This window comes from Babylonia areolata, chromosome 11 (genome assembly GCF_041734735.1).
Source record: "Babylonia areolata isolate BAREFJ2019XMU chromosome 11, ASM4173473v1, whole genome shotgun sequence".
Classification (NCBI taxonomy): Eukaryota; Metazoa; Mollusca; class Gastropoda; order Neogastropoda; family Buccinidae; genus Babylonia; species Babylonia areolata.
Window position 1 is genome coordinate 24,130,434 of NC_134886.1, and position 22,937 is coordinate 24,153,370.

At 43.0% G+C, this 22,937-nt stretch overlaps 2 protein-coding genes across 2 annotated transcripts; both read right to left on the reverse strand.

The window, feature by feature from the left end:
- Positions 1-424: 424 nt before the first annotated feature.
- On the reverse strand, positions 425-13,912 carry LOC143287617 (uncharacterized). The gene is made up of 5 exons (XM_076595738.1): positions 13,754-13,912; positions 5,620-5,904; positions 4,545-4,712; positions 2,141-2,593; positions 425-1,337 (listed from the first exon to the last, which is right to left on the reverse strand). Exons 1-5 carry the CDS (start codon positions 13,794-13,796, stop codon positions 1,246-1,248), a joined length of 1,041 nt encoding a protein of 346 aa, XP_076451853.1. The 5' UTR covers positions 13,797-13,912; the 3' UTR covers positions 425-1,245.
- A 1,079-nt stretch (positions 13,913-14,991) lies between these two features.
- Positions 14,992-21,144, reverse strand: LOC143287342 (C-type lectin mannose-binding isoform-like). Its single transcript, XM_076595302.1, has 5 exons — positions 20,951-21,144; positions 19,869-20,153; positions 18,815-18,979; positions 17,809-18,078; positions 14,992-15,353 (listed from the first exon to the last, which is right to left on the reverse strand). Exons 1-5 carry the CDS (start codon positions 20,991-20,993, stop codon positions 15,262-15,264), a joined length of 855 nt encoding a protein of 284 aa, XP_076451417.1. The 5' UTR covers positions 20,994-21,144; the 3' UTR covers positions 14,992-15,261.
- Positions 21,145-22,937: the final 1,793 nt, after the last annotated feature.

Consider the following 22,937-nt stretch of genomic DNA (forward strand, 5'->3'; position numbering starts at 1 on the left):
GCTTTCTATCATGGCCGCCATAGTCACGTGACGACACTGCATGACATCCTCCCACCTTTTTCTTTTCTTTTCTTTTCAGAAAGGTCATGCTAATTCTGCAGGAGATTTTAGGACTTTAACCAGTGTTTTAATGGCTTGTTGGTAGAGACATACACGTATTTATGTGAACTCCCACCTGTCTCTGTTTCTGTCTCTGTCTGTCTGTCTGTATGCTTGTATAACTATAAGCGTGCGAGCTCATGCGTGCGTGCATGTGTGCATGTGTGTGTGTGTGTGTGTGTGTGTGTGTGCATATACGTGCACTTTGGTCATAAGCACGCAAATATGAGAGAGAGAGAGAGAGAGAGAGAGAGAGAGAGAGAGAGAGAGAGATTGTGCACACATACTACAGGTTCCCTTCCAACAAACAGCCTGACCGCATTAATTAAATTGCAACGTTTTTCTTTATTTTCATTATCAACAACAACAACGACAGCAACAAAATCGTTCTGTGGACTGTCGAGCAAAAAACAAACAAACAAAGCAACTGTGCGTATTTGAATGTCTTTTCAGGACCACTTATTTTCCAGTTTAGTGATTCATATTCAGTTTCGGACTGTGTGTGCACAAATCCATACACGCCACACAACATTTGCAATGCAGTGAACTTGACACTGTGAGACAAGATGATAGGATTGAGTCTTGATATGTACCATGCGTAGACACATGAACTGGACGCATGAGGACCCGAATACAAGTAAAATATCTGAATCTGAAGCAAAAAAAAAAAAAAAAAAAAAAAAAAAAGAAGAAGAAGCGAATCTCAAATTAAAGCAAAACCTGCGCAAATATGTGTGCTATTCTAATGGTGTTTTGGCTTTCGACCTGTATGAATGCCTACATGTCTTATACGCTGTTAGTTTGTGTATCAATCATATATATATCTACTGCTTGCATGTTTCTTATCATGAAGGGTAGAAAAATTTTTTTTTTTCAAGAGTGCATTTTGTTGCGCAGATGTACATCTCTCTCTCTATATATATATACATATGGGATAAATTGTGTGTGATTGAGAGAGAGAGAGAGAGAGAGTGTGTGTGTGTGTGTGTGTGTGTGTGACTTACAGGGCTTTGTGGGAGATGCGGTCCAAAAACAACAACAACAACAACAAAAGAAGAAGAAGAAAAAACAGAAAAAGAAAAAAAAGTCTCACGTCATTCTTATTATTCTGATTATCACTGTTATAATTCTGCAAGAAGTGATGGTCTACTCCTCGCACTGGCACACCAGACAGTTGTTGTCATCCACCTTGTAACCGCTCAGACCGCAGTCAACGTTACAGTTGAAAGGAGGGCAGCCTGTAACACGCACAGTCACTGAATAAGAAACTCAAAATTCAGTTATCATTCTGATATCAGGCCTCTGGCCCCATAACGTGAGTGATGACAAACACTGTGCACTACAAGGGAATGGTTACATTTTTTGGTAGTAGCATCTACACGTTCATTGTGCACATACAGACTGACTAAAACTGAAGCATTAGTTTTGGACTTAAGCATTAGAATGTAGTGTTATCTTGGTTTACTAAAACCAGGACAACATAAGAGAGAGAGAGAGAGAGAGAGAGAGAGAGAGAGAGAGAGTTCTATCATGTGAGTATCAAACAGGACTGTGTGCTGTATGAGACATGGCTGTATGGTACTATCCTCTTTAAAAAAAAAAAAAAAAAAAAAAAAAAAAAAAAACGAAAAAAAAAGAAAAAAAAAAAAGTGGTTGCAAGGGACGACAACAGCTGGTATTCTTTCTTTCTTTCTTTTCTTTGAAGTTTTCTTTTTGTCCTTCCTTCCTACCTTCCTCACTCCTCCTTTCATCCATTCAATTATCCGTTTGTTTCTGGGCACTAACATGCAGCAACAACAACAACAACAATATTAACAACAACAGCAGCTATAATGAAAACAGCATCAATAACAATTTAACAACCGACACAGCAGCAGAAGATGCTGCAACAATAACATAGCTGCTGCCGCCACTACTACTGCTACTTTCCACTTTCTACCACAACTAGCCTTCTGCTGCTGTTGTTGCAGCTGCTGCTACTACCACAATAATTGATGGCGACAATGATGATGATAATATTTTGAACGCAAGTCAATCGAACCTCCTTCTGAAGAGCCAGTGGTTGCAGCCACTGATGCCGAACTCTGCTCAGGAGCAGGGGTGGTGTTGGGTTCACTCGCCGGCGCCGTCGTGGCTGGCAATGGCGTGGTCGGAGTCGGGGTGGTGGCGGGTGCTTGGGTGGAGGGTGGTTCAGTGGCGGGTGCTTGAGTGGTGGGTGGTTCGGTGGCGGGTGCTTGAGTGGTGGGTGGTTCGGTGGCGGGTGCTTGAGTGGTGGGTGGTTCGGTGGCGCGTGCTTGAGTGGTGGGTGGTTCGGTGGCGGGTGCTTGAGTGGTGGGTGGTTCGGTGGCGCGTGCTTGAGTGGTGGGTGGCTCGGTGTCGGGTGCTTGGGTGGTGGGTGGTTCGGTGGCGGGTGCTTGGGTGGTGGGTGGTTCGGTGTCGGGTGCTTGGGTGGTGGGTGGCATGGTTACAACTGGAGTAGTGTGTGGCACAAGATCTGTGAAACAGACACACACACACACACACGCACATGAACACGTGCACACACACGTACACGTACACATATGCACACATGTATCAATAGACATGGTATAAAAGACACACAGCGTCACACACACACACACACACAAACAAACAAACAACACACACACACACACACACACACACACACACACTCTCAAACACACTCACGCACATACATATATTTATTGCGTCACGTCAGACCCTGTAGTGTGCTAACTGCTATCGCTTTGGTGCTGACTGTTAAGACGAGGATCCGAATGTCATCAATACTCAGTGACGTATCACTGTGGAGATTTCCGCTCCGATCAGATCCTGCCATGGTTCGGCCGGCAAGACTGGGAGGAAGCAGTTGCTTTTCACCCACACTGAATGCAAGTGTGCTGGCCCATTTCACTCACCACCGCTGCGGGTGTCTGTATCTTTCGGGCCTGGTCTGATCAGTCATATGCAAGATCTCGCACCAAGGTTTGTAGCAAAGATTGACGTCATCACCATCATCATTATGAATGATGTGTATTGATCATGATCAACACCACCCTCATCAATCACCATAAATAATATATGAATATGTGTAGTTTTCATCCCATGATCGCACTCTTTAGACTTCGCCGAGATGAAAAATCCTAATCAGTGTAATTCGCTCACGGGTTCAGAAAGATGATCATCATTTTCTTTGAGCAGGCTGTGTCGATGTCAGTGCCCATTGGCCACGACCCATTAAAATATCCAGCGTTTCCAGCTTACACTACAATCGGCATGTAATTGTGGTTTTGAAGTTCGAACTTCGGATCACACCCTCCTTCGGGTCTTTGGAACACCAGGTGGCCAAAACCTCTTCCCCCTTTAAAACCCCTTCAGTGCCAAAGGAAAAACAGTTGAATGTGATGTTTCAAGTCATAAAACAATATCCAAAACAAAAAGCCAAAAACTGAGAAAAAGGTCCGAAGATATACCGCTCTAGAGAAACTGTGTGAATTTTCAGCCTTCCAGAGTTATTTCCCTTCTTCAGATGACGTCAGCAGTTACGTCAATATGCACGTACGTGTTACGTTCTATGGCACTCAAAGGGTTTTAAATTCAGCTCTGTGGCGTGAAGCACGAGGTGAAGAACTAATGCCTTCATTCATTTTGCAGCGTGGACTGACGGCGTTACGTGTAAGGAGGAAGTGACCTCAGCCTCCATTTCCTGTATACCTCAATGTTCGTGTCAAGCAGCATATGCTAAAGCCTTCGGCGTCGGCAGATTCATGAGAACTGTAGCTTCACGGACACAGTGAAGATCCTCATCTCAGAGCGGCGGTGAGAGTGGGATGGGGGTGGGGTGTTCCTTGAATCAAACCTTTTATTCATCAGTGCCGAAGCGATTCAGCAGCAGCAGCAGTGCAGAACTCCCTGGCATCTTGAGGTGGATGATTCAGTGCTGCGAGCAGCAAGGGCATGCACTACAACAGCTGTCAGTGTTCCAGATGAGTGACGTGAGAGTGACGTCACTGGTTATGGGAGAGGCGGGACACCCTTTCCCCCATAACTACAACACAGCCCACAATTTAACAAGACACGACACGACACAGCACTCAAGGATAAGACCGGATGTATTTATTTTAGGAAACCGCGTCAGGGTACATAAAAATGCTAATTAAGTGTTGCACGTATCTAGCACAAATATGGAAGACATTAGGTATTCTGCACGCAATCAGTTGCAACGGGAATACCAACAGGTCGGTTAAGACAATGTTACAAACATCACTGGAATCCAGAGATTCTCTTCCCTCTCCGTCCCCCCCGCTCCACGCGCGCACATACTCATACACACTTGTACACATAAGTTTAACTCCACCCCCACCCCCCCACCCCCCAATTGCCCCCCACCAAACACACGTACACAAACAGAGGAGGAAGACGGACACATAGGCACAAATACTTACGGAATTCACAGATGAATCTCTTGTGCTGATTGGAAAAAATCCACGCGTCCGAACATCTGTAGTCATGCCATTTGCCCCCTGCACTGACATCCATGACACCGCAGTCTTCCAAGCCGCCCATGTGGCCAGGCTGGTCCGACGCCCAGTACGTGAACGTTGGTGCGGTGCCTGTGAGTGGCGGCGGACAGTGTGTCTTTAGCTTTAGTCATGGCTTTGATAGTGTTTGAAAAGATGAAGTATAGTAAGAAGAAAAAATAGATAGACAGACAGAGAGAGAGAGAGAGAGAGAGGGGAGACAGAGACAGAGAAAGACAGAGTGAGATAGGGAGACAGAGAGAGACAGTGACAGAGACAGATATATATAGATAGAGAGATACATAGAGAGGGTGTCAGACAGAGAGAGTGAGAGAGGGGTGGGGGGGGGGGATGAGGGGGGGGGGGGGGGGGGCAGACAGACAGAGAAGGTGAGAAAGACAGACAGAGAGGTCGATATATAGACACGGAGTAAGGGAGAGTGATAGTAGAGATAGAGACATAGAGAGAGAATGATTGCAGAAATAGCCATATATGTATAGAAAGAATGATAGTATATATATATATATATATATATATAGAGAGAGAGAGAGAGAGAGAGAGAGAGAGATAGTAGATATAGAGACACAGAGTGATAGTAGAGATAGATAGAGAGTGATAGTAGAGAGAGACCGAGAGAGTAGAGATAGACACGGAGAGAGAGTGATAGTAGAGATAGAGACATTGAGAGAGAGAGAGTGATAGTAGAGACAGAGACATAGAGAGAGGGAAACAGACAAAGGCAGACTGGTAGAGACGGAGAGTCACACACACACACACACACACACACACACACACAGACATACACACACACACACACACACACACATATATATATATATATATATATATATATATATATATAGAGAGAGAGAGAGAGAGAGAGAGAGAGAGAGAGAGAGGCAGACTGATAGAGACGGAGAGTTAGAGAGAGAGAGAGAGACAGACAGACAGACACACAGAGACAGACAGACAGACACACAGAGAAACTCAGACCACTGACCGTCTACCCAGACCCAGTGTCCCTCAGACTCCTGATCCGTCAAACCGATCCACAAAATGTCATTATAATGAAGGTCGTTTTTCAGGGTGTTGTACAGGAAGCGCTGGGTGGCAAGGTCCCGGATGATGACAAGATGGCCGCCTCTGTGTCTGCATTCATTCTCAGCGTCATCAAACTCCCGTGTGTGGTCCAGCACGAACTGGTAACATCTGTTGCCGAAGGCCCTCAGGTGATCGTTTCTGGGGAGGTTGGCCGGACAGTCGTTGACACTGACGGCGGCGAACACTGGTAGGAGCATGTGGATTATCATGAGAAAAGTTGTTTTGATGGATTATGCAAGTTTAGTGGAAAACGTGGACTGAGTGTATGGAGTGAAAAAAACCCCAAAGGTTCAGAAACCACAAAAGAATATTGCACACGCAGTTGAGGACAAGGATCAGAAATACATGGCACAAGACAAAGCTTGATATGTAATATATGTTTTGCTTACATAATCTCGTCAATTGTGTATTACACATTATCGATCTATCTGTCTATTTTTCTTTAGTTGAACGTCTTTTCACTGGTAAGCGATATTAGACAGAGGCAGAATGGGGGCATGGGGTAGTATATCTGTGTGCACGCGTGGGGGTTGGGGTGTGGGGGAGGGGCGATGGGAAGAGGTCTTGGAATGACTGATACACTAAAAGATACACTAAAAGATACATAAAAAATAAGTGCCGGAGGTTAGAGCAGGAAGTACTACTAAAGACTGAACTAACTGAGAGTAATATATAACTATTTCAAACATTCCTGTAACAGGATTAAGCGTAATCATTGTAACGAAAATATAATTAACAAGAGAGGCAAGGCCTTCAAGACTCACTTGTGATACACTTAAAAGAAAAAAAAAATCTAATCGTTAAAATGTGTTCTGTATTTATTATAAAGCTTCGGGTTAAAAGAAAAAGAAAAAAAGAAAAAAAAGGTCCTAATGGCAGATTCGAACACCGCGTGTTCGGATGAGAAGAAACTGTCTTATCCATTACACTATCGTGCCTCCTTAACTGACGTTCAAAAATATAAAAAACTGACGTTCAAAAATATAATATTTAAACATGTCTTTTTTAAAGGGCGATAAATCGATTGCGGTATTCACAGTGAGAACGCTGTTCAAATCATATTATTCTGGTGTATCTTGGGCATTCAAAAAATCTTTACGGACAATCTTTTAAAGTCCGCGGTAAAGGAGACATCGCTATCGCCGCAATCACACTGCAACATTTAGCCGTTTTCTCTGGATCTATATGGCTGTACAAGTTTAGTTACACCCGGTTGACACGGTCGATTCAATTTCTCTTTTATATTCATTCTAGTTTTATAGTTTTTTTTGTTTTTGTGTGTGTTTTTTAATAGTTTTTTTTCCTTTGACAGGCTGGCTAAACTAGGTGAGGGTAGCCGATGGGTCGCAAACCCTCGGTGAGTTAGGGCTTGTCTCCCCAAGCATGTGAAGACTGGATCCGGCGGGCTCTGCGGAAGAAACCTTTATGGTTCAACGGAGTGGAAGGCGGTTGCAGCAGAGCACTGTGGAGTGCTGAGGGCAGGATGAGGCACATAGGACATCCTGGTCATCCACTGCATCCGTTTCCATCTCCAGTCGTCTTGACCTCGTCTTGCCACTGGATACAGACGGTCTCAGACAAGAGAGTGAGGTCGACGGTGCGCAACTCCTCCTCATTATAAACAAAGTCATCGCGCAAGTCATGTCATCCTTCATCCCATACCATCATTTCATCCTTCATCCCATACCATCATTTTCCCCAAGCCCTGTGGCGACAGGCGAGCGACGAAGCGACAGGTGTGTGGGTACACTGGCAGTCGTAGCCGCGGACCAGCACACAGGCGGCTCAGGCCATAGGGTCGTTTTTCACTGACTGGAGCAGCAGTGGAGATCGGCAGCCCCCTGAGGGACTGAGCATCCCTCTTCAGGACAGCACTGCTCACCTCCATGGCATGAAGAAGGGGCTAGAAAAGGTGCCCTAAACATTGCCTGCTCCACACCACCCTAGTCAGCATACCGCGGCTGACGGGGACCCTACTCAAGCGGTCGACACACAAAGGAAAGAAAGAAGAAAACAAGGAGCACCCCATTGACCATTGCCACATGGAACGTGCGTACGCTTCTGGACAGAGGCGACTTGGACAGACCACAGAGACGCACAGCACTCATTGCGAGTGAACTAGCCATTTACAACATCGACATCGCTGCCTTAAGTGAGACCAGACTGGCAGAAGAAGGCGAACTCTGTGAGCGAGGCGCTGGCTACACCTTCTTTTGGAGTGGTCGCGGACCTGAAGAGAGACGTGAGGCTGGAGTTGGCTTTGCAGTGAAGACAACCCTCGTTGGCAAGCTAGCTGGCCCCCCGAAAGGAGTGAACAATCGCCTGATGACGATGAAACTCTCTTTATGCAACGGGAAGAAGTTTACCACCATTGTCAGCGCCTACGCGCCCACCATGACCAACCCGGATGAGATCAAAGACAAAGTTCTACGAGGACCTGAACGCTGTCATCACCACTATTCCCAACGCAGACAAGCTCAACATTCTTGGTGACTTTAACGCGAGAGTTGGCTGTGACAGCACCTCCTGGGAAGGCGTGATTGGGAAGTATGGGGTTGGCAACTGTAACAGCAATGGTCAACTACTTCTCCAGACATGTGCCGAACACGACCTTCTTATCACAAACACCGTCTTCTGCCTCCCTACCCGTAACAGGACGTCATGGATGCATCCTCGCTCTGGGCATTGGCATCTCATCGATTTTGTCATCGCCAGGAAGAGGGACAGGCAGGACGTACGAGTCACGAGGGCCATGTGCAGCGCCGAGTGCTGGACAGACCACCGCCTTATTGTCTCCAAACTCAACCTCTGCATCCAGCCCAAGAGACGGCCTCAGGACATGAAAGCACCCAAACGCCTGAATGTCAACAAGCTGGAGCTAGGCAACATCAAGCAGAGCTTTGCTGACACCCTGGAGGAACGCCTTGGGTCCACTGTGCTGGACAACCAGAATGTGGAGGCAGCATGGGGCGCACTGCATGAGACGGTGTACAACACTGCCATGGAGTGCCTGGGGCCTTCTGCCAGGAAGCACAAAGACTGGTTTGATGAGAACTGCACTGAGAACAAGCAGCTGCTGGAAGACAAACGCCAAGCCTACAGAGCCCACATTGAAGATCCCAAGTCACATTCAAAGAAAGACACACTGAAGAGCGCATGCAGCACCATCCAGCTGAAGCTGCCTCAGATGCAGGATTCTTGGTTGAGCAACAAAGCTGATGAGATCCAGGGCTTTACAGACGGGAACGACATGAAGAACTTCTATAACGGCCTGAAAGAAGTCTACGGTCCCACCACCTCCGGATCTGCTCCACTCCTCAGTGCTGATGGTTCTACCCTAATCACTGACAAGGACGGGATCCTTGACAGATGGGCTGAACACTTTGACAGCGTACTGAACCGCCCTTCCACCATCAATGATGAAGCCATCGACCGACTCCCCCAGGTGCCAGTCAGTGAGTCATTGGATGCCATTCCAACTTTGGAAGAGACCCAGAAAGCTATCCGTCTGCTATCCAATGGCAAAGCCCCTGGCTCAGACTCCATTCCAGCTGAGGTCTACAAAGAAGGTGGTATGGCGCTGACTCAGAAGCTTCATCAGCTATTCCAGCTCATCTGGCAGCATGAGGCAGTTCCACAGGGCTTCAAAGACGCTTCCATCATACACCTGTACAAGCGCAAAGGAAATCGTCAGGCCTGTGACAACCATCGTGGAATATCCCTGCTGTCCGTCGCAGGCAAGACTCTGGCCAGAGTGCTACTCAACCGTCTCATAGCGCACCTTGAGCATGGTCTCCTACCAGAGAGCCAGTGTGGCTTCCGGAAAGAACGCAGGACGATCGACATGGTGTTTGCTGCCAGGCAGCTCCAGGAGAAGTGTCAGGAACAGAACGCCAACCTTTACTCCACATATGTCGATCTGACCAAGGCCTTCGATACTGTTAGCAGAGATGGCCTTTGGAGAATCATGGCGAAGTACGGATGTCCCAGAAAGTTCATCACCATCATACGGCAACTACACGATGGGATGCTGGCCCGAGTCCAAGACAACGGAGAGACTTCAGAACCATTCCCTGTCTCCAACGGAGTCAAGCAAGGGTGTGTTCTTACCCCCACCCTGTTCAGTCTCATGTTTTCAGCCATGCTGACAGATGCCTTCAGAGACGCTGACGTAGGCATTGGCATCAGGTACCGCACAGATGGCTCACTCTTCAACCTCAGGAGTTGAGTCCCCTAGCATTAATTACAGATTAATTTCCCTTTTTTTTACTACTGCACCAAAACGTTTGCAAAATAAATATAACTTACATTCTTAGCAAAAGAAGTTCCTGTTTGAACAAAAAATGATAAAAATGACTGCTCTTGTTGTTGTGTCGAATATCATATCAAAGTGCCAAGTTTAGAGAAAACCCCCCCAAAAAACAAAAACAAAAAAAACAACAACCAGTAAATGTAGTTTGTATATAATTTGGCTTCTTTTATTAATTTTTTTGTGCCCATCCCAGAGGTGCAATATTGTTTTAAACAAGATGACTGGAAATAACTGAATTTTTCCTATTTTTATGCCTAATTTGGAGTCAACTGACAAAGTATTTGCAGAGAAAATGGCAATGTTAAAGTTTACGACGGACACACAGACACACACACACACACACACAGACAACCGAACACCGGGTTAAAACATAGACTCACTTTGTTTACACACGTGAGTCAATAAAAAGTAGATACCATCTGGACTATGATTCAAATATTCTGTGATTTATCGGAGTAATGAATGATTATTCAAAATAAATATCTTCTAAGGACGGGAGCGTATCGTTGTGCCGCCGACCCGCTATGCCGCCGACCCGTTGTGCCGACCCGTTTACGGATTGTCTTTTGTCACAAAAAAGTTTGTTTGGGACAAACATTGGTTGTTATGATCTTTTATTTCTTTTTGAGTGTGATTGGGTATGTGTCTGTGTGTGTGTATGTGTGTGTGTGTGTGAGAGAGAGAGAGAGAGATTGTTTGACAATGGGTCTGCGGTAATATGATTTTATTCCCTTTCGGTACCAGGGCATTTTACATTTGCAGTACATTGGAAGATTGTTTCCGCCATTTCCTTGTTTTGGGCTATAGATACTAGTGGAGAAATGATCTTTACAAGAAACTTTCCTTTAAAATTCGTTTCTAGCACACTATTTTCTTTTTGCTTGTTATTGGTTTTGTTTCTCATTAAAAATGTAGAAAATTGAAAGTATTACATTTGTCCTGAATACATATTTTTTATCATTTAGTTTGCATTTGCACGAGCCCGCCTCTAAATGGCGAGTTTTAGTGTCATTCAGTGTTTACATCATAATATACGTCATTTGTGAAAACTGCTACTGTCATATATCACTTTCACGCGCATGTGATGAAAAGCGAAAGGGAATAAAGCGGGATAGCAGCATAGCGGGTCGGCGGCATAGCGGGACGGCGGCATAACGGGTACCCCCCCTACGGACAAAGATGTGTTCAGTGGAAACTGGTCAGTGAGTTTTTGAAAGACCAGTTGTTTTGTTCTAGGACACTCGACAAGTATGTGATAGACATTAACTTCTTTTCCGCATAAACACTGTATGTTTTTGCAATATTTTGTACAAAGGGCATTCAAACGAAATCGATAAATCAGACTTATGATTGGCCTTGACTGGGAGACAGATAAATAATACAAGAAAGCCCTGGGGTTGTTTGTTGTAACTGCCTTTATACAGTGACGGTAATGTTGGCAGTCGGAATCTTTTAGCCTATTTTTAAACCGATCACGGGGAACATTTTCAATACATCTATAACATTCTTGTAGATCTATTGGTATACTGAAGAGGACTGAGCCTACACAATTGCGCGCTGCCTTTCTGGCAGCCTGATCTGCCCGCTCATTTGAAGAAATCCCACAGTGCGAAAGCACCCATAAGAAAGTCACACGAGTGCCTTTGATTGACAAAAAATGTTTTACGTGTTTTATTTCGATTATTATCTCAAGACGGAATTTTTGATTCGGAGATCGAAGAGCATGCAATACTGATTTCGAATCTACGCAAAGGAGAATTTGTCTATGGTTTTTAGAAAGATCTAAAATGTGACACAAGGCCATAAGCATGGCAACTGTCTATCTGTATGTATGTATATGTTTGAGGGGGCGAGGGGTGGGGCTGGGGGAGGGAGAGGGTGGGAGAAGGAGGAGGGAGGCGTGTGTGTGTGTGTGTGTGTGTGTGTGTGTGCATTGCCATCCTATCCGATGTTGCTTCTGACCCATAATACGACCGACTTCTAAGCTGTTCTGGAGCATCTGTATAATGCTTTGAATTTTTGTCATTGTAATTTATACGTGCCTGAGTGTTCGTGTGCATGCGTGTAAATGATCATTATGTATAGTGCTTTGATTTCTTTTTTTCTTCTTCTTGATATGTATGAATTTTTATAAACGCGAATCAGCATCGAAAAATGACATTACACACACACACACACACACACACACACACACACACACACACACACACACACACACAAATTTGATATGTACATGCATACATATAACATACATATATACAAAGCTAGGTGCACAATCATTGATAAATCTATCTATCTATCTATCTGTCTATCTATCTATCTATGTATCTGTCTACACACAAGAACTTTAATCTTCAGTCATACGTATCTATCTATCTGTCTATCTATCTGCCTGTCTGTCTGTCTGTCTACCTAATTAAAGAAAAAAAATAACGAGTCCTTTATGAAGCACTGCAATCATATCTAGATATTTCATACAATGTCCTTGTTTGTTATATAAAACAACAACAACAACATAAATAAAACAACAACCAAACCTCTCTTGTCATCTTTTGTCTTGTTTGCAGTAAATGACCTGTCAGGTGAATGGCTTGTTGGAAAAAAGAAAAATCTGGACAAAAGTGGCAGCTGGACTTTGAAAAAAAAAAAAAGGTAAAAGGCAACGCAATATACATTTCAATAATATCAGTTCCTTCTATATACTTTGCTGATGCTAATTTTGCCATAACATTAATTGATAAAATACCTGCTACTCTGAAAGACTATTGTGTGTGTATGAACGTAACAGCTTTGCAATTGAGACTTTGCGGTTTATGTTTATACACCAGAAAAGTTACAGATGCAGAGAAAAGTATTTATTGACAGTACGTTAATCTAGATCTTACTGACGGAGTTTCAAACTGAACAATAATTTTGGAATTTTGACCCAAAGGATGGTTACTGACCAGAAGCTAAATATGTCCATGAATTTTTGACAGAATAATGTCACAGTTTCGTTTTCCATGTTAACTTGCGTGTCAAGTAAATACAGATTTAATCCCTGCTGAACATGCTGTACAGAACTTCACTGCCGTCTTCATAAAGGCTGCGATATCCCATGTTTTATCATTTTAAGAGAACGTGTGTAATAATGATTATATATATATATATATATATATATATATGTGTGTGTGTGTGTGTGTGTGTGTGTGTGTGTGTGTTGAATGTGTCTTTTAGTTCTATCATTTTCATTATATAAGTTCTTCTTTGATAATATATTTTCATTCACGGCTTGACGGACCTTGAGTTCACGTGAAATATAAAAAACATGAAAAAAATAAACTGATTTAGGGAATATGCCTCAAGATTCTGCACTCCCTTGTTGAAAGAAATAAACTGGTTTAGGGAATATGCCTCAAGATTCCGCACTCCCTTCATGAAACAAATAAACTGGTTTAGGGAATATGCCTCAAGATTATGCTCTCCCTTGTTGAAAGAACTGATTTAGGGAATATGCCTCAAGATTATGCTCTCCCTTGTTGAAAGAACTGATTTAGGGAATATGCCTCAAGATTATGCTCTCCCTTGTTGAAAGAACTGATTTAGGGAATATGCCTCAAGATTCCGCACTCCCTTGTTGAACGCCAAAATAACTAATCACTGAAGAGTGGAATGCACCTAACTTACCTCTCCCAACATCATTAGCTAAGACAATGAATAATCATTGAACCGTCAAACCTACCTGAAGCTACGACACCCAGAAAGGCAAGGAGTCGAAGCATCATGGCTACTCTTGGCAACTGACACACAGTGAGGTTTCTGAAAGGAAGTGATCTTTTCTTCACAAGAACGATGGAACTTATGCTGTTTGCTCCATATGCAAATCAGACCACACCTTCAATAGGCCACGGGGACAAAGAAATGGGTGTGGGGAATTGATAACTGTCTCTGTCGTGATCTGTGCTTATCTCAGGTTCGCTTTGAACAGCAGCTGCTGCCGTGAACTGGGAATGTGTGTGCGCAGACACACGCAGACACACGACATTGCACTATTTCATAAAAGGAAAAAAAAAAAAAAAAAAAAAAAAAAATTGTGTGTGTCACGAAAAATCTTTATCTGGTTGAATACTGTGTGGGGATAGCTGAGAAGATGAGGACGACGAGGCAGGTGTCACCCATTCGAAAGATGCGCTTTTGAGGACACCGTAAAATTACATGACCAACATTGTGGGTGTTTTGTATTTTCAGGTTGGCTCACTGGCAGGGTATCTTTAGAAAGAAAGCGAATAAAGGCCACTCGTGCAGATTCAGATCAACAATGCCTGTCCGTTGCACTATTTTTGTTACTTTTCATCCTTCCGGTCATTAAAAGAAAAAAAAAAAGGAAAAGTGTCTCCCACCTTTTTGCCCTTCATGCGTCGTTCCAGTGGTGTCTCAGTTATTACCAAGCCCTTGTCCTTACCTGTGGTGAGTAGATGTCAAAGTCAACAGAGCCATGAACTATACAAAAATAGCTGATCATGGAGTGTAGTCAAAAAAACAAAACAAACCAAACCAACCCAAACTCACTTAGCCCTCTTTTTTCAAGATCTGAAGCCATGCAGGTGTTGTGCATGGGTTGTATAAGTCTTGGTATGCTTGTAATTTGTTTTTCCTTCGTTGGCCGCGACTCCCACCTTCACTCGTATACTCGACTGGGCTTTTTCGTGTACGACCGTTTTTAATCCCTGCCATCTAAGCAGCCATACTCCGTTTTCGGGGGAAGTACAGAATGCATGTTATCATAATACACACTGATGTATACAGACATGGTTCTTTTAATTTCTCTCTCTCTCTCTCTCTCTCTCTGTGGTGTGGGAGATGGGAAATGCGTGCGTGCGTGTGTGTCTGTGTATGTGTGTGTGCGTGTGCGTGGGGGGGCTTCCGTGTGTGTGAGCATGAGACCCATCTGCAGTGACCACTCTGACTCCTACTAAAGTGATTCACTTTATTTTCAACAAGTGGTTCACATATATACAGAAACTCCGGGCACACACTCACCAGCTCTCATCAAGAGAAAAAAGAAAGTCCAGCCAAAATTTCATAACAAAACTCAACCGTGAGTTACAAGGACAGATTATGTTCCAGTGATTTTTTTTTTAATGCCATGCAGCCAAATAGCTATCTCATGTTTCTCTTCATTTATCATCATCATAATCATCTTCGCCTTCGTCTTCATCTTCATATACTTCTTCTTCTGCATTTGATGGTCTACTCCTCGCACTGGCACACCAGACAGTTGTTGTCATCCACCTTGTAACCGCTCAGACCGCAGTCAACGTTACAGTTGAAAGGAGAACAGCCTGTAACACGCAATGTCACTGAATGAGAGAGAGAGAGAGAGAGAGAGAGAGAGAGAGAGAGAGAGATTGTTTATCGTGATAAGAAAAACGCATGACTGTGTTATAAAGATAAGGACAGGTCTGTTCGCCGTGTGAGATGGCAGCTTGGTGTCCCACTGACCTGGATGGAGGAAGAAGGAGGAATTTTTTGTTTAATGTCCCGTCACACATATCGGTGATTGAAGACATTTTGTTAAAGTATTTATGAATACATCTGAGTATTATCGGTTAGAAGGGGTGGGAGATGTGGATGAATGGAGGGTTGGGGGAAACTGGGCAAATGAGGGTAAAAATGTGGGTGAAATTTGGAAGAAAAACAAAACAAACAAAAAAACCCTGACCTGGATGATGATGGTTACAAGCAAAGGGCAAAAACAAAAACACCAACACGCATGTCATTTCTTTCTTTCTGGTCTTAATTTTCACTTGTTCAATCATTCGTTCGCTTTTTCACTCTCTCATTCGTTCTTTCATTCGTTCGTTTGTTCGTTCCTGAAAGTTATGCAAACAACTACAGTATCACCAGCAACAACATTACCACCAACAGCTACAGCAGAATCAGCAGAAATAGGTATAACAGCGAAGACAACAACAATAACAAAACAAGAGAGGCAAGGCCTTCAAGACTCACTTGTGATGCACTTAAAAAAATTGTAATCGTTAAAATGTGTTCTGTGTTTGTTATTATAAAGCTTCGGGTAGAAAAAAAAAAAAAAAAAAAAAAAAGAAAAAGAAAAAGAAAAAAAAGAGAGAAAAAAAAGAAAAAGAAAAAAAAAAAGAAAAATGAAAAAGAAAAGAAAAAAAGAAAAAAAAAGAGAGAAAAAAAAAAAAAAAAAAAAAATCTGACGGCAGATTCGAACCCCACGCGGCGTTCCGGTGAGAAGAAACTGTCTTACCCAATACACTATCGTGGCTCCTTAACTGACTTTCAAAATTCAACATTTAAACATGCTTTTTTAAAGGGCGATAAATCGATTGCGGTATTCGCAGTGAGAACGTTGTTTAGATCATATTATTCTGGTGTATCTTGGGTATTCAAAAAATCTTTAAGGGCAATTCAAAATTCTTTTAAAGTCCGCGGTAAAGGAGACGTGGCTATCGCCGCAATCACACTGCAACATTTAGTCGTTTTCTCTGGATCTAAATAGATGTACAAGTTTAGTTACACCCGCCGGGGATGTACGACTGACACGATCGATTCAATTTCTCTTTTATGTTCATTCTAGTTTTATAGTTTTAAAGTTTATATGAAAATTGAGTATTTTGTTAAACTAATAACATGTAGAGCCAAGTACAAGTACTTCTAAACGTCGTATGAAGTGAAAAGGACTTCATTTTGAGAAAAGTCAAGACTGGAAATTTTTACGTTTCATCAAGGGTATTAACTGTCATGGTTTAATATTTTTAACTGTGAATTCCGACTGATTTTGTTGATATTTTTATGGCAGTTTGGGGCATAATCCAGTAAGTGATGAGGTGTTCACAAATCTTTCACTGAATAAATATCTAACGGTCTCCTTCTCCAACTTTCCATCGCATGTTATCGTGTATTGTCGATTGAATATATGATTGAACAGGCAGGTCAACAACTTGAAACAAAATGGCGGCCTTCGCGTTCGCGAAGAATATGAGCACGCGCTTTGAATATGTATAATTATGTGTAGGCAATTGATTTTTGCCCATGACTTTCAGGGCTCAGCCAATAGATCTATAAAGTCCACTCGTTGTATTGATTTTAATATTTTCCGAAAAAGACCACTTGGGCGAATGAACATAGTGGAAGCCCTGTACACTGAGAGCAAAACACACAAGCTCTTTATGTATTGAGTATAATTTCAAAATGTAACGTTTAAGATGAGAAAGATCAGTTTAAAGCAAATCCCCCCCCCCCCACCCCCAGCATTAATTGCAGATTAATTTCCCTTTTTTACTATCTGCAGCAAAGACATGCACCAGAAATATAACTTCCATGGTTAGCAAAAGAAGTTCCTGTTTGAACAAAAAATGAAAAAAATGACTGCTCTTGTTGTTGTGTCAGAATATCAGATCAAAGTGCTAAGTTTAGAGAAAAAAAACCCAATTTGGTGTTAACTGACAAAGTATTTGCAGAGAAAATGGCAATGTTAAAGTTTACCACGGACACACACACACACACACACACACACACCCGAACCCCGGGTTAAAACAGAGACTCACTTTGTTTACACAAGTGAGTCAATCAACAACGACAATGATAACATCAACAATAACAATCAAAACAACAGGAACTGTTTATTTATTTACTTAATTTTTTTATTTTTTATTTTTTACAACTACAACAAAAAGCAGCAGGAACTTTTGTTGTTGGTTTCTTCACAACTACAACAGCAAATAGCGCCGACGACGATGATGATTGTTCAACCCCAAACAATCTAACCTCCTTGAAAAGAGGCAGTCGTTGTAGTTGCTGCTGCTGTGCTCTGCTCACTCGTCGTCGTCGGCGTCGTTGGCTGCGGCGTCGTCAGTGTGGGGGTGGTGGCGGTGGTAGATGGGGCAGGGGTGGAGATCGGCCCCATGGTTGGTGCCGTCGTGGTTGGCTGTGGTCTGGTTGTCGGAGTCTGGGTGGTGGTTGGTGGTTGGGCGGTGGGTGGTACGGTGGTGGTGGGTGGTTGAGTGGTGGGTTGTTTGGTAGTGTGCGGCACAAGAGCTGTGAAACACACACACACACACACACACACTCAAACACACACATACACACACACACACACTCAAACACACACACACACACACACTTGTAAGTTCACATATACTGAGGTGCGCTATACGGTATATTCATCTTGCACGCACACACGCGCGCGCACACAAACACATGCACACACAGACACAGACAGACAGACAGACACACACACACACACACGCACGCACACGGACACACACACACACACACACACACACACACACACACACACTCGTAAGTACACATATACTGAGGTGCGCTGTACGGTATATTCATATTGCACACAGGCTAACAGCACATGAACATCACACATATGCACAAACATAAACACACACACTCACAAACACATACAGCACTGCCATTAAAATGCTATAGAAAATAAGAGTCTCTCTCTCTTACTCTCTCTCTCCCTCTCTCCCTCATACATACACACACATACACGGATGCACATTAACGCATTCAGACAGACAGACAGACAAACAAACAGGCAGACAGACAGACAGACAAACAGACAGACAGAAAGACTGACTGGCTGACTATCTCTCTCTGCCCCCCCCGCCCCCTCCGCACGCCTCCCACCCCCCTCCCCCCACACACACCACAAACACTCTCATACACACATTCAGTTCGAACAGTTAAACTTGTACACCCATACCCAGCCAAGCACATTATTCACAAACACAGTGACTAAGACAGAGTTACTTACGGAATTCACAGATAAATCTCTCGTGATGACCGTTAAAGAATGAGTCTGAACATTCATAGTTAGTCCACTTCCCCCCCTCAAGGATGTCCAGGGCTACACAGTTTTCAGAACTGTCCACAATTCCAGGCTGTCCCCTCGCCCAGAACGTGAAATGTGCCGGAGTGCCTGTGGAAGGCAGCAGACAGTGAATCGATATTTAGCATTGGTTTTAATAGTGTTTGAAATGATGCAGCAAAGTAAGAAAAAAGAAAAGAAAAGAAAGAAAACTGAAAATAACAAAAGATTGCTTTTTGTCCGGCACACATATGAAAACATTCTGAAATAAGTAGTTTCGGAAAATAGGAACACAGGACAATGACAGTGGCGATACACAGAAAGACAGACAGATATACAGACAGATGCACACGCTTTCTCTGTCTCTTTCTACACACACACACACACACACACACACACACACACACACGCACGCACGCACACACACACACATAAACAGACACACAGACACACAGTCACACACAGACACACACAGACACACACACGCACACACACACACACATACACACACGCAGGGACCCGCACGCATGCGAACTTCACCACATACCAAATATACTGACTTTGAGGCAAAATAGATTATTTTCGACGGTGATAGATAATCCTTGTTTTGCTTTTTTAAGCATCCATTTCTCAGACCCAGACATATCAAATCTTCGAGGTATACACATGCTTGGAATCACAAACCCAAAACATTAATGAGAGACACACAGAGAATGGGTCATACAGAAGAGCAGAGACAGACAGAAAGAGAAATAGTTAAGAAAACAGACAAAATACAGACAGAAAGGCGATAAAAATAATCACGGAAACGGTATAAGAGAGAGAGAGAGAGAGAGAGAGAGGAAGATATATATATATATATATATATATATATATATATCTAGAGAGAGAGAAAGAGAAAGAGAGAGAGAGAGAGAGAGAGAGAGAGAGATTATATGTATTTGTGTGTGTGGAGAGAGAGATAGAGAGACAGAGACAGACAGACAGACAGACCACTGACCGTCAGTCCATGTGTAGTGACTCTCAGACAGTTGATCGGACAAACCGATCCACACAACACCGTAATAATCGAACTCATGTAGCAGAGTGCTGTACAGGAAGTGCTGGGTGGCAATGTCCCGGATGACGACAAGATGGCCGCCTCTGGCCCTGCATTCATTCTCCGCAGCATCAAACTCCCGTGTGTGGTGCAGCACGAACTGGTAACATCTGTCGCCGAAGGCCCTCAGGTATTGGTTTCTGGGGAGGTTGGCCGGACAATCGTTGACACTGACGGCGAGGCACACTGGTTGGAGTCATGTGGAATAACAAAAGAACTGCAGATTCAAAGGAAAACTCTGATATTAAATATTGATTTTTTGGAAGTAGTGCGTATTCTTTTCCGTTAATTCAGTATCACGGAATTCATGTACTGTCACAAAAAACAAAACAAAAAACAAACAAACAAACAAAACAACCCCCCCAAAAAACAACAACAACAACAACAACAACAAACAAACCAACAACAACAAACAAACAAAAAAACAAAACAACCCTGAATGACAAAGCTGTACTATACAGTTCTTTTCATAACATATCCCTGAATCAACCAGACTCGAGAGATGCAGATGAGTACATCCAGTGTTGGTCATGAAATTTGAACAACACTCCCAAAGACGCATCTGTGAACGGTGACTCGACTGTGGAGTTCCTGTCTCCCTATTTGAACCTATAGCTAACTCAGCTTTGAGCTGGAGCCAGCCACAGGTGTTGAAAGGTTTGGTGAAGAAAAAAAAACAAAAAAAAAACAAACACCTTTTCATTCCAAATAAAAATGATACACATTTTTTTTCAGTTAGTTCTATCCTAAAATAATTTTCAACAGTATTAGCTCTGTTACACACTTTTCTGACACCAGTGGTTTATTATTTTTAACATAATGTTATACGTAAAAACACTGCTGATCAACATTCCTTGTGTTGATGTTAACTATACCACTCAGACATTTACTGCTTGACAATGACAGCATATCTATCAAGACATTGCACTTATCCTTTTAGGTATGTTTTAGTCAGCAGATGAATGTGGAGCCATGAAACCTACCTGATGCCACAACGCTGAGGAAAATATAGAGGCGAAACATCATGACGACACTGGACAACAGACATTCAATGGAAGGGAGTCTGAAGGAAAGTGTTTTTTCTTTGCACGAGTTATGCAAATTGTGCAGTTAGGTTCATATGAAAAGTACACGATACCTCAAATAGGTCGAGTGAACAGGAAACCAGTGTGGGTATTGATAACTGTCTGTGTCGTGATCAGTGCTTATCTTGGCTACACTTCAGAAATCATCTGACATGAGCTGCGAGCTCGCGAATACACACACACACACACATGCATGCACGCAAGCACACACACACACACACACACACACACACACACACACACACACACACACACACACACACACACATACACACGCACACACACACACAATTTGTCTGTTGAAAAAATCTTATCTAGTTTATTATCGTGTTGGCTTAATTTATTGAGCTCTGTGCCCGAGCAATTCTCTGGCATCATAATTCGTCTCATTCAAACGTTTCTCGCGTTCCTACAGTTGCATAAACCGCAAGCAAATGAAACTAACTTCTGCAGTATTTCCAGATGTGTCCACAAATAATCTGGAGGGAAAACAACAAAACTGTCTGTGTTTTTCCACATGAATATGGGATGGACTCCTGCCGATGCTGTCAACTCCTCAGTGTTGAATGGGTTAAATGGGATCAATGGGATCACACGTAATGCGTCACTCAGTTCGTAGCTGTGATGCACTTGAGAGTACTGCTCAAATTATATGACAAACATTGTGAGTGTTTGCATCTCTCAGGCTTTCTTGATGGTGGAGAGAATTTCAGAAAGAAAGCGCACAGTGTCCTTCCAGGCAGATTCAGATTAACAAAACCTCTCCATTGCACTGGTTTTTGGCTTACTTGTGTAAACAATGTGAGTCTGTGTAATGACCCGGTGTTCAGTTTGTGTGTGTGTGTGTGTGTGTGTGTGTGTGTGTGTGTGTGTGTGTGTGTGTGTGTGTGTGTGTGTGTGTGTGTGTGTGTGTGTGTGTGTGTGTGTGTTAGACTTTAACATTGCCATATTCTCTGGAAATACTTTGTTTGGCTTAAATATAGTATGAAAAAAGTCCTCCCGGACATACCAATAACAGGTTGTTAGTCTCCCGAATTAAGCCGTATTTCCGAATCATTAACGGTTTCTTTCGTTGAGATTCGTTCCGAAATCCGAAAATTCTAAAAACCGCTTCGCACTACTGGAAGGTAGGTTGTGTTCGAAGACGACATGACCTCGTTTTTCTTGTTCACAATTAAAAGGAACGAAATGCAAATTCTGGACAGAACACATACAGTGATACTAACTACACCATCGACGCATATAAATATTCTAAAGTGGACATAGCTTAACTGGAATGAACATAAAAGAAAGAATGAATTGATCGTTTCTTTCAGCCGATTGTCGAGTGGTTCGTCCGTGCAGATCTGGAGTTCTACCATGTGTTGCGGTGTGCTTGAAGCGATGGAAAGGTCTCCTTTTCCGCCGAAGTAAAGGAATAATCGGGATATGATAAAAAACACAAAAACCGTGATTTAAATGTCATTATTCCGTCCACTACAATGACATCTATTTGTGGCACGAAGAATAAAACGTCAATAATTGCTTTAAATATTGAGTTTAGTCAAACGACGTCAGATGCCTCATAGCAGTGGGAATTAGTCTGCTTTCTTCGAAACTGAATATGCATGGTTCACTCCTGCTCGCACGCTCCTTTTCTTCGTCTTTTTTTTTCTCCGAAGATTATTTATATATCATATTGAATACAGAGCACTTTCCAATGATTTTTTTAAATCTTTTTTTTCTCATCATGATTCCTTTACTGGATAAAGCGCGAAGCACAAGTGAGTCTTGAAGGCTTTGCCTCTTGTCTTTTTGACTGTCATCCTCAACACTTACAAAACAAAACAAATGCCTTGCTCCAGTGGTGTCTCAGGTGTACTGACTCCCACGTCCTTACCTGTGG

Bases quoted from the DNA above. Each gene is read 5' to 3' on its own strand.
- LOC143287617 (XM_076595738.1), bottom strand. From the start codon at position 13,796: ATGATGCTTCGACTCCTTGCCTTTCTGGGTGTCGTAGCTTCAG. The intron at 5,905-13,753 runs GTAGGTTTGACG...TGCTCCTACCAG, and splicing joins TCTGGGTGTCGTAGCTTCAG to TGTTCGCCGCCGTCAGTGTC. The intron at 1,338-2,140 runs GTTCGATTGACT...TGCGTGTTACAG, and splicing joins CACTGGCTCTTCAGAAGGAG to GCTGCCCTCCTTTCAACTGT.
- LOC143287342 (XM_076595302.1), bottom strand. From the start codon at position 20,993: ATGATGTTTCGCCTCTATATTTTCCTCAGCGTTGTGGCATCAG. The intron at 20,154-20,950 runs GTAGGTTTCATG...GACTCCAACCAG, and splicing joins CCTCAGCGTTGTGGCATCAG to TGTGCCTCGCCGTCAGTGTC. The intron at 15,354-17,808 runs GTTAGATTGTTT...TGCGTGTTACAG, and splicing joins GACTGCCTCTTTTCAAGGAG to GCTGTTCTCCTTTCAACTGT.